This window comes from Chelonia mydas, chromosome 10 (assembly GCF_015237465.2).
Source record: "Chelonia mydas isolate rCheMyd1 chromosome 10, rCheMyd1.pri.v2, whole genome shotgun sequence".
Taxonomy (NCBI): domain Eukaryota; kingdom Metazoa; phylum Chordata; order Testudines; family Cheloniidae; genus Chelonia; species Chelonia mydas.
Genome location: NC_051250.2, coordinates 65,973,484 through 65,985,939, shown reverse-complemented (window position 1 = coordinate 65,985,939; position 12,456 = coordinate 65,973,484). Strand labels below are relative to the sequence as shown.

Genomic DNA, 12,456 nt, shown 5'->3' with positions numbered 1-12,456 from the left:
TTTCTGAGAAAGGGGATTCTGAAATATGTTTAAATGAACGTATCACTCTTTTAAATATGTTCTGTTTTAGGATGCTTCAGGAAAGGTGCTGGATCACTGGAGCATAATGACTAATGAAGAAGAACTGGCTACTTTGCAGCAGTTTCTTCGCTTTGGAGAGACTAAATCTATTGTAGAGCTAATGGCAATTCAAGAGAAAGAAGGTCAGTCAATTATAATACCTACAACAACGACTAATTTGGATATTAGGGCATTTATAGAAAGTTGCAATCAGAGAAGTTCTAGTCTTTCTTCTTCCATGGACAAAATGAGCCCTGCCAACATTCATCACTTTGAGAACATTGTAAATAATATGGCTTTCATGCTGCCTTTTCAGTTTTTCAGTCCAGTGCCTCCACCTTTGATAGGTTCACCACCAGAAAGACATTTGCTTGAACAAGGTCAAGACCACAGCAATGAAACTAAACAAGATGTTCCGATACCATTTTCTGAAAGCAGCTTCTTGACTTCCAGTTCTACTTCATTTCAAGTTGAAAATGAGAGGAGCATAAACAGCCCAGATATCACTACTAAAACAGAGGACGATGCCCCTTTAAGTGATTCTAGCTCACATCATACAGTAACAAAGCTTGAAAGGACACAGTTATCTCCAGAAAATAAAATGAAATCTGTTGAAAAAAATGGCATTGGGCCAAGAAAAGGGCGCGTTTTCTGCACAGCCTGTGAAAAGACATTTTATGACAAAGGAACTCTGAAGATCCACTATAATGCTGTTCATCTGAAGATCAAACACAAATGCACAATTGAAGGCTGCAATATGGTGTTTAGTTCTTTGCGAAGTCGAAATCGTCATAGCGCAAACCCCAACCCAAGACTCCATATGCCAATGAACAGAAACAACAGAGATAAAGACCTGAGGAACAGTTTGACTATCTCTGGACCTGAAGAAACTAAAAGGACGGACTTTACCATTTTAACCCCAGATAGTAGACCTATTACCAACTATGTCAGCTCTTGCACAGATTCAAAGGTGCAATCCAGTTTTCCCAGTATTGGACAAAACGGTGTTCTCTTTCCAAACTTAAAGACTGTTCAGCCAGTTCTTCCTTTTTATCGCAGTCCAGTCACGCCAGCTGAGCTTGCTAATACCCCAGGCATACTCCCTTCTCTACCTCTCATTTCTTCATCAATACCTGAGCAGCTGGTTGCTAACGGATTGCAATTTGATGCACTACCCAAGAAAAAATCTCGTAAATCGAGCATGCCAATCAAAATAGAGAAAGAAGCTGTTGAGACAGCTAATGAAAACAGCAACCTTGCCAGCTCGGAAGATGATACACCTCTGCAGGTGGTAAGCGATGGAGAGCTGGAGACCTGTGAGCATAGGATTGAAAAGCAGATGAGCGACAGGGTGGAAAAGCACCCCATTTCAGGTAATTCATGGAAATCTCTCTCTGGGGTAGAGGGTCCAAAATATTTTGATTCTGTCATTGAGCCAAATAACACATACATCAAGGAAACCTCTGAGAATGAATTAGATTACTCTAAGAGAGAGGTTATGCCAGAAGACAACCAAGCATTAAAAATAGCTTCTCGTGAAATCATGTATGAAGATCCAGAACAACACCACAGTGATGTTATAAAACCAGTGACTACATCCTCTCTTTATATTAAAGAGCAGTCAAAGCACCGGATTCCTAATAATGATTGCACTGAATTGCACCACCACTTGCTAACTGGGGGCCTTTTCAGTGCTTTGTCAAACAGGGGTGCTGCCATTCCTTGTTTAGAAGACTCTAAAGATATGGATCATATCAGTCAACATGCACTAGGGATTCAGAAGGCAGAAAGCCGCTTTCATTGTGACATCTGTAAGAAGACCTTTAAAAACCCTTACAGTGTAAAAATGCATTATAAAAATGTACATCTGAAAGAAATGCATATTTGCACAGTTGAGGGCTGTAATGCTGCTTTCCCTTCTCGTAGAAGTCGAGACAGGTAAGAAAATTACAAACAAAATTATATTTATTTTACATTCACAATGGGGGCCTAATTTGAAATGTAAATAAGTGTTTGAGGAATATGGAGCTGCAAAGATTTTCTGTGTATCCACCTAAAACAGGTATGATAACTTATCAGAATGTTCATAAAATGAAAATCCATTGAAAGAAACATTTTCTTTCCATTAGACTACAAGGTTTTAAATAAAGCCTTGAAAATTTCATAACTGATAAAGATTGCAATAGTTGAAAGAATACTTTAGAATATCAATGAAAAGGCATAAGGTGTGACTTCAACACTTTTCCAGCATATGCACATGTGGGTTCGTGAGTTTAATATGTACTTGTGTGTATCTTAATGTTTTTTTTAAAATGCAAAAACTATGGGGCAAGCTCATAATAGCTTCACTCCGTTTTCATTCTTTCCTTGCTTTATGCAAGTAAAGTCCCACTGAAGGATTTTAAACCAAGTGGAGAGGAAAAATAGATAAGGACAACAGGATTTTTCCCTTGAGTTACTGCAAAGTTAATATTGCACAGTACAAGATCAGCATATGCAAACATTAAAGGTGAACATGCAGCATTAACTACCCCTTGTGTGTGTATGTGTCATGATACTGTCTTTTAATAACAAGATCATACAATACTTCATAGATAATGAAATACCATGGGCCCAAGTTACTGCTGGTACTTCTGTTTTATGCCACTGTAAATCCATTGATTTCACTGATTTCAGGTCTGATATGCGTAAGTTAATAGAGAAACAAGAATTGAAAATGCTCCATATGTGCAACTTTATGTTGAAACCCTCAATTTTGTATATTTTATTGGGAAATGGTGGTAACATTGTTAAAGATTATGAACTTGACTCATTGCATTGATTCCACTGTGTAACACCACTGTAACTCAGACTGCATGCCCTGGTTGTAGAAAGTCTGCCTGGATGGAGCTCATAGTGACACAAGATGCCAGGACTACATATTCTGCTGGGAGACCTGAAGCCAGTCGATGCAGTACAGGAAGTGGGCAGAGACAGTCAGGGAGCGGTGTGGCCATTACACCCAGGAGATGCGCTGAATTAATCTGCTGCTGGCAGGGCTTCTGTGATGTCCTGATTAGAAATGAAATCTACTCCCCAGTGGTAGAGTCCCAAGGGAGGGCAGTGACAGGGCTGCTTCTTCTCTTTTCCCTGCAGTGAATTCCCTTCCAGTGTAGCTGTGACAACAGATGGGTGAATGAAGCCCCATGCTGCAGTTAGTACACCTGTACTGCAAATGCCTTTCCACACCACTGTGTTGTTTTAACTTTAATTCTGCTACCCTCAAGCACCTAGTTTAAAAAGAGAAACAAAATGATCCCACAAGAAAGTTCCTGAACTCTACATAGGACAAGAATTAACTGCAGTGCTGTTCTAGCCTAGACCAGGAATGGTATAGTTACAGGGCAGAAAGTTTTCAGCGATAACCCCCTGTTTTCATGTGCTGATAATGTTCTGAATAATCCATCCTTTTGGATGAAACTGTCTGTTGAAAGAAATTTTTTTTCTTGTTAAAGTCTGTATGACACCCTTGCAGCCATTTTTGGAGTTAGATAAGGGTAGAAGTAAAAAAAAACAAAAAAAACCCTTTTCTTTATATATCAAAAATGGCTGAGGTCTGGAAGTTAGCTATCAGAGATGAGCAACAACTGCCCATGTGTGAAGAAAATTGGTTTAGCTTGAGCAAAGTGATGCCTGTTTGAAAATTGCATTGTGGATATAGCAAAACGTTCTGTTGAGAGCAGAAGTGAGCTCTTCAGGGAGACACACCGGTCAGATGGGTGCAGCTGCAGCAGGACACATGTTTCATGGTATCAGGCAGCAGTCTTCAGTGACTTGAGCCCTCTATTTTCTGGCTATGGAGCAGGTCCAGGGGCCAGTCTCTTTCAATTCTTTCTCCTGGGGGGAGATAGGTTCAAAGTCCACTGTCTGGCTCATCTAACCTCACCCAATCCACTCCTTGATATCTGAGTCCTGCTAGAAGAGGTTATCTAGTCTAACCAATTTATTTGAGCATAAGCTTTCATGAGCTACAGCTCACTTCATCGATTGCATACTGTGATGAATACATCCGATGAAGTGAGCTGTAGCTCACGAAAGCTTATGCTCAAATAAATTGGTTAGTCTCTAAGGTGCCACAAGTACTTCTTTTCTTTTTGCGAATACAGACTAACACGGCTGTTACTCTGAAACCTGTTATCTAGTCTGTACACTAACCCCTCTCGGCCAGCAGTAGGTCTAGTATGTGAGTGAAGCATGAAGTAGCCACACCACAGGAGAGTCTCTGGGCTGATGACTTCCATGGAGTTATTCTTGATTCACACAGGTACAAGTGAGATCCGAGGCAAGCCAAATACCTGTACAGATGTTTGAATTTTCTCCTTTAATCTTATAGTGGCACTTGATTAAACATACACAGTTCACGCAGACTACCAAATATTGGTTACTATTTCTTTATTAATAGTTTTCAAACAACTGACGTTAGGTATTGATGAAAAAATCATTTTTGCTAAGCTTCTCTTTGTTCTTCTAGACATAGTTCAAATTTAAATCTTCATCATAAGCTTCTGACCAAAGATACACTGGAATTCAAGGACAACTATTTCAATGCAACATACCTCTTGAAAGACATGGCTAAGGAGGTTTGTCAAGATGTGTCTTTAAAACAACATGTTGGACAGACTTCTGTAATCTTCAAAGGAATGAACAGAACAGGCAGCTTGGTTTTTCCACTGAGCAAAATCAGAGAACCCTGTTCTGAGAATTTTGGATATGATCCAGTGAATGATGGTGCTGTTCTGGATTTAAGCACTACTTCCAGCATTAAGTCTGAGAGCAGTGCACGTTCCTCTTGGGATTCTGATGGAGGAAGCGAAGAATGCATCATGCCTTTGGATGACAGTGATGAAAGCTGTGAAGGACCGAGCCTAATACCCAATGAAGAGCTCTACCCAGACTGTACTGTAATTGAGAAGGCTAATCAAAGCTTTACAAATTTACCTTCCAGTTTGCCAATAACTTGTCATATATGCCAAAAAAATTACAGTAATAAAGGAACCTTCAGGGCCCATTACAAAACTGTGCATCTCCGCCAGCTCCACAAATGTAAAGTCCCAGGTTGCAACACAATGTTTTCATCTGTTCGCAGTCGAAACAGGCATAGTCAGAATCCCAACCTGCACAGAAGTCTGACCAGATCACCAAATAGCCTCCAGTAACAACATACTAATCCCAACTGACTTTTTGCTAAGCGTAAATCATTTCAGATAAGAAAGAGTTAGAATGATTTTTAAACAAAACAAAAAAACCAACCTCATTTGATGCTGGGCCCATTTAACATACAGGGTCAAATTCTGCTCTCACTTATATGGATGCTCTTTCGCAGCTTCACTGAGCAAAATGTGGTGCCATCATTTTTAAACCATTATTTTGTTTGACGTTAAATAATAGAAACTTCTTTAAGGAAAAGAAAGCAGTACTGGCATTGGGATGAATGTGGCACCATTAACTGAAGTTTTTTTGACAGTTTGCAAAGTATTATTCACTTATAGTACGAAGTTCAAAGGAGAAACCTCCATCCCATTGGATCCTGTTATGTTTACATGTTAAATGGGAGTAGTATTCTAGGCTGTCAATAAAGATGGGGGGGGGTACTTTGGTTGGGTTGGGGCTTTGGGGACTGTCATTTTATTCCTGAGGCCTTTGTCAGAGGCTCACTTGCAGTATTAAATATATTATGGTGTTTTCAGTTTAGTTTTCACTGCATTTCAAAAGCCAAAATACAAATTTAGGAGAATGTAGGATGAGATGCAAATTCTCTACAATTTCTGCAGTCCTTACTCCTTGATTTCAATGGGAATTTTACTTGGATAAAGATTGCAGGATTCTGGCCTTTGAGAATAGACCAGAACTAGATTTAAAACAGGAAATATTTCTTTCCATGCAAGAGGGTCTCTTCGTTAAATCTGAGAGATCATGACATGTATCAGCAGAAGAAAGCTAAGCATGTTGGTTCCAGAACCACAGCAAACATCCTGGAAGTAGAGAAAAGTAAATCCTATATTTTTATTGCATTTTTTTACCTCTACTTTCACGAAAAGTGGAATATTGGGGGGGGGAATCCCCCAAATTATTCATAATTTTAAAGGTATACTTTCAAACCTGTGGGAGCTATGGAAAAAGAAACAGTTTAAAAAAAATCTGCAGTAGGTGTCCTTCATGATTTGTTGATTTTCCTCATCCATGGGAAGAACACACTGATCTGTGTAACAATAAGAAAAAGAGTGCATTTATTCTGATTCACACACTTTTCTTGATATTAGAACCTTGCTTGAGATCTGTTAAAAATGTTTAATATCCCTGTACTTGTCACTGTAATTAACAGTATTCTGCATTATGTTCTATGCACTTAAAAAAGACTGGTTTGCATTGTATTTAAAAAAAACCACTTCGATAATATTTAATTTGTAGTTATGTCATACCAATGCTGTGTGTGTATATGTGGTGCAACAGTGTGCTTGACTGAATCATTTTTCAATAGCAGAAAGAAATGCTAAAAAGCAGGCTTTATAAAACCACTTTTTAAAAAAGTTTAGTAAACTTTTACATTTTGAATCAAGTGTTCATGAGTTGTAGTGGGCAAGCATGATATTGACAGCACAATTTGTACATATTATACCAAAGTGCTTAGAGTATTTGTGGTTCCTAGGACTAGTCTGGGTTTCCAGTGTAACTGGATCTTCATCTTTATGCATCTTTGTGACTGAACAAGATTAGACTGAATTTCTGATTTAGGTTTTAGGAACACTAGTACAAAGCTATTGCCATATGTCTTGATGTTTAACTTATTCTAAAATATACTACAGTATTGTAACCATTTTATATTGTATAAAGGAAGCTAAAGTGGACTAAATATTTCATTAATTCTTTTGAAAATCTGGGTGTGTGTGTGTGCACAAGAAAAAACTATGACATTTGCAGTGTTGTAAATTTTTGTGCTTACTAGAAATGGGTTTCATATGTTGTGTACAGTAATTTTATTTTATTTCTACAGTAGGTCTCTGTGGTATTGAAACACTCACTAAAACAATTTGGGCTTGAAGCGGTTAAAAATGTTGTTAGGCTAGGACCAGATTGTGTCCTCACTTTTTAAGCAGGAATTAATATCAATGGGGATTTTAGCTTAAAAACCAATGGTATAATCTTGGATGCTACAAGGTCTTCTGGTGGCACAAACAAATGACTTGTTACCAACAATTTGGTGTGCTTTTTACATATATATGTGCTGGCTTAATCATTAAGGGTCTGTTTGAAACCAAGTGTGATGTAAACAAATACTGTAATGCCCAGTTATTTCATTTTTCACTGTTTCCAAAAAGGTAACACAATTTGTATACCCTACAAATTTTGTATGTGTTAATAAAAACATATGATGATGTCTTTGATTCAAAGCAAAGAGGTTTCTATAACTGGAAAATTATCATTCTGCCATTTTATTTTTAAATAATCCTTTAAGCACATTCTCTCTACTAAAAGAACCTTGGTTTGACAGTTGTAGTAACTGCTGCCACAAAAAGGAAGCATAATTACTTTAACGAGCTATTATAAATAAGGAGGTAATTGTTACCAGATCATGTATTGATTCTTCACCCTGTAATGTGCAGTTCATTTAAATATTGTTGCACACAGTACACAGAGGTAAATCACTCAGCATTGAATATTGATTGAGTTAAATATTTTGGCCTTACCTTAAATATTTATACTTGGGAAAGTTTTATCTTTCTTGAGACTTTGTTGTTTACTCTCACAGTTTTGACAAGATGCAAGATCCCCTAAGATTCTTAAACTCACTTAGTCTCCACACTGCTAGCCTTGGGGGCATGGATCAGCGTTCATGTTGCACTCCCTGTCAGTACCCAGTGGGGGAAGCGAATGATCCAACCCGTAGACCAACTTCGGTGATGAATCCTGGTCACGTGCCACCTGCGGCACATTGGACCTGTGCTGAGAAGACTGCCTTCCTTTAGTTTTGGAAATATATGGTGCTTAGAACTGCCTGCATCCCCTATCCAGCATGGAAGTCAGGGAAATAACATCATGGCAGAGCGATAGCCCTGGTACTTTTGGGGCATGTTACACAGATGCATAAAAGTTATATATTGTTATTGCTGTTTTGGGGTCTGACCCAAGAGTAACCCTGCAGTCAATGAAAATCATTCCATTGAACTAGGGCTCAATCAATCCTGCAAATATTTACAAACATGCTTAAATGTATGCACAAGTAGTCCCCTTGATTTTAATGAGACTGCTCATGGGAAAAGATAAGCGTGTTGTAAACATTTGCAGGATCAAGGCCTTACATGGGAGTTGAAATGGGCCTGTACATGCTAGCCCTAATAAAACAAATATTGCTTCCTCTGTATCTGTTTCCACTGTGCGCTGCCTTTAATTTTTTTATTTAAACTGGATCCTGTCACTACTTTGGGATTCCCAAGGAGATAGCATTCAGGAAAACTACAGTATAGCCAAGCTTTAAGTTTGAACAGCTTATCTGCTCAGAGGACAGGGTTGTTGGTTGTTGTGTGGTTTTTTTTTGTTTTTTTTGGGGGGGGGGGTAAATAGTGTCTGATGTCTAGTAGGTGTAGTTGTGACAAAGTGTGCACTCTAATATACACAGGAGTATACTGCAAAAGGCCTTTCTGGAGTAAGTGGGCCTGATCCCCTGCTGGTGTAGGCTGGTGTAGTTCAACTGAAGTTACCCCAAGGATTCAGCCCAGCCGTACTACTTTATGTACTATGACAAGAACTGCAGCAAACCTCAGGCCACTATGGTGGATTTATCTTTCCTGAGTCTTCAATGCAGTTACAGTGATGTAAAACTGGTTGCGTAGTGTGGAGTGGAGAAGCAGGCCCTGAAGCAGGGGCATACCGAGAACTTTCCTAAGGAGGAGGCCCAGATTCAGGGGTGCTGGAACAATGTGTATGGGGGAGGGGTGCTGAGAGCCATTGAACCAAACTGTAAGCCCTATATATGATGGAAACCACTTCAAGACAGGGGATTTGGCATCACCCCCAGCACCCCCAGTTCCAGCACCTATGCCCAGATTACCTGCCAAATAGCAGAGGTATATGGGGAGATTAGTCCCAGCTGAAGTGGTGACCTGGGGGTAGTAGGGGAGCTGGAAGGAAAATAAGTGCAGTGGAAGAGCTAGGTTCTCTGCCTCCCCCCATCATGCCCCTGCCTATTAGCCTCCTTGCATTGATATAAGAGCCTAAAAAAACAGTTAAAATTGCATCAGCAGGGCCATGTGAATGTACTAAGAGACCTTCAAAATCTGGGTTGGTTCACAGTTAACTCCTGTCCCACCAGGAGGAATGGCCTGAACTGCAAAATTAGTTTCAATGCAGCCTACCCCCATTTGAGGCGTACACATTCAGGGTTGTAATTTGATCTACTAAAGAGGGAAGCACTGTTTGCAACAATCAAATGTGGGTTTGGGTCTGAAAATCAGAGAGAAGCCAACAGTTTGAGAGCGGAAGGGAGGCTGGATCAAGGAGTCTGTGGAGAAAAGCAAGACAAAGGTTATGTTTGGAGGCGTACTAGGGGAAGAGTCCGTTTGGGAGGGAGAGTTCGCAGGTATGATTATGGAGGTTGGGGGATGGGGCAGTGATATAAAGTGTGGTGACTTTCAGTTCCGTTAGTCCCAGCTTTAGTCTTTGAAGATACTGTAAACTCTTTCAAATGGTCCATTGTTGCACTCAGGTTTCTCTAACCTAATGGCAGACTTTGGCTTTTAATTCTTCTTTTGCCATTTCCTTTTCCTTAGACTAGTAGATTTGCTAACTTGCAGAAGTGCCTTTAAAAACCCATCTTTGTTGAGCTCTAAGCGTGTCAGCCCAGTAAAGTCCTTACAAGTTTCATGTTTGTTCTTTTAAAGCCGATGGCTTGTTTAAAACAATCTGTATTCCTGGCGGGCAATGCTGATTCAGTAAGGATCTTAGCTAACTAATTCTGCATCAATTTACAGCCCTGGAGTTGCACACAGACAGGTGAGAATTGGTTACAGTGTGCCTCAGTAGACAAACAGACTGTGGTCTGAATGATACCGCTTTCTGAAGAAGCATGTATGCTCTTCAGCTGCTGCAGGCAGCTACACAGGTGCGTATCACTTGCATAGTATTTGATCCTGTCCCCAGGGCTGGCCCTAAGTGTTTTATTGCAAAGGGCACAGGGGGAAGGGGGAACAATATAGCTCCTCCCAAGATGTTGATTTGGCACCAATGGCTGCCACCCAGATCGCTGGCCCTGCCTGCCCCCCACTGATACGTTAATAACAAAATTCTCTTACTGGCTTCAGTGGGAGCAGGTTGGTCCATACTATGCCATTAATATCCTTCCGCAATTCTTATTTAGCTCCTCATTTGTAATAAATTAAGTCCCCATCCTGCTTCCACTCACATCATGTCAAATGGGAGCAAGATCCTTAGATGAGAACTCTTAAATGTTAAGTCAGTTATCTCCTCATTTTATGGCTTCTACTTTTGTCTCCTGTGTAGTTTCTGTTACTATTGCTCCCAGCCCTCATTATCATCCTTTATTTTTAACTTCACAAATGTAGGTACATTTTTGAAATGTCCAACTGAGCAACATAGAGCAACAGTCCAATGGCCGTACAAAGGGTCAGGGCGGAGTTACAGCATTGAGTCACAACTCTGAGTAAGTAATTGCATGTTAGTACATTGCCTGAGCAGGAAACCCAGGAGGCATTGTGCTTTAGAGAGAACTCCTCAGGGGAGTTGGGGGGAGGGAGTAAATTACTTCAGGCCGAATCCAAAGTACATTTAAGTCAATGGGAGTCTTTGACTTTAGTGAGCTATGGAGGCCTTACATCCTTTTTGGGGTGGACCATGCTTCCTCCCCTTACCTCAACATCTAGTCAGCCATATCCCTTCCAAATCACTTCCGGGCCTTTGCTCTCCCTCCTGTGCTCAGAGTCACAATCCAGGTAACAGTAATGCTACCGTGTTGGGGGGTGGGAGACTTAGCCCCCTTCCCCCACTTCTCTATGCAGCCACTTTGGATCAGGGTACAAGCTAGTCCAAACTAATTAATTAACCCACAAAATTGCTGGGCAGTAGGCATTAGCCTAACTTTCCATACGAGACAGAGGTTCACAAGCTGTACCTGGAGTACGGTATGGCTAGTGACTACCAAACAGCCCACATTGTGCACCTTCACTTCCTGTGGGTTAGTAAAACTCTGCTTAGCGTTCTGGCTGTGACTTGTCATCTATATCTCAAAATGATGATGATGATTTTTAAATGATAGCTATTCAAACAAAACAATTAAAGCTTTATAATTTTTTTTCCTTTTTTCTGCTCCTTTGGGACCAAAGTTATTTTGTTAGGGTTTTAATTGAAATTGTCAGCTTTTAAAAATGATAGCATTGTTCCACACTAGAAATTAGTTTCATGTTTATGCCCAGTATCTGTATATGTGCATATATTACACAAATATTCACAAGGATTTTTAGCACATAGATTTACTACAGATCTGAATAGCTGGTTACACACATTGAGCTCCATTCTGCTCTCTGTTACACTGGTGTAAATTAAGAGTAACTATTCTGAAGTCAGTAGAGTCATACTTGTGTTTTTGTTTGTTTTTGTTTTTTAAACAAAGGGCAAATGTGATCAGAAGCAGGCCTCTGGGTATTGTTTAGTTTCTCACCCTAAATAGAAGAATGTTCGTACTGGCCCAAAACACTAGCCCAGTCAAGCAGGTGACAAATAACATTTTGAAAGTGCAATTAAGTTCTACCATGATATCTTTTTTTCCCACATATAAAAGCTGGTTTAGGGCTAGATCTTCCCATGGCCCATGAACCAAAATACCTAGCAACTGCCACTACTAAAAGAAATGGCTTGAGATCCTGAACAAAAGCCAAAACCACCCTTCTGACAGGATGTCATGGGGTAGATTAGGTGTTAGTGGGCATAGCGGCTGTGAATTCAACAAAGCTGTGCCAGTTTACACCAGCTAGGGATCTGGCTCCATTTTTCTTATATTAAAATGGTCTCCAGCCAAAGATCTTCAAAACAATCCTCACAGAGTACAAGCCTGAGAGTGTAGGGCCTGTGGAAATATAGGAAAATTGGCAGCTGCCAAAATGGCTTCAGAGGAGACTGTAGGAAAACAACATAACTTACTAGAGAAGAGACAAGTTATTGCTGCTCTGGGAAGCAGACATCTGCATCTTGGCAAGGGATGATCTAAACCTTACCATGGATTCCTGAGCATAGAGGGGCCATCTGCAAACAACGGGTGTGTATAGACCTGTCATACAGCAAGCAGCTTGGATGAGCCCTCTCCAGTGTTACAGGTATCCTTGCCCCTACATAGCCTAGCGCAGGACTCCA

At 40.2% G+C, this 12,456-nt stretch overlaps 1 protein-coding gene across 2 annotated transcripts in view; it reads left to right on the top strand.

Annotated features, from left to right (window-relative positions):
- BNC1 (basonuclin 1) overlaps nt 1-7,484 on the top strand; it is a 100,587-nt gene extending 93,103 nt beyond the window's left edge. Inside the window, exons 4-5 of one of the 2 annotated variants that reach the window (XM_007066830.4) lie at nt 71-1,998; nt 4,571-7,484. In XM_007066830.4, coding sequence (XP_007066892.1) covers nt 71-1,998; nt 4,571-5,255 — 2,613 coding nt within the window. In that variant the 3' untranslated portion in view covers nt 5,256-7,484. The remainder of the gene's footprint in view (nt 1-70; nt 1,999-4,570) is intronic. The other variant, XM_037911232.2, reaches the window with a different exon arrangement.
- Nucleotides 7,485-12,456: the final 4,972 nt, after the last annotated feature.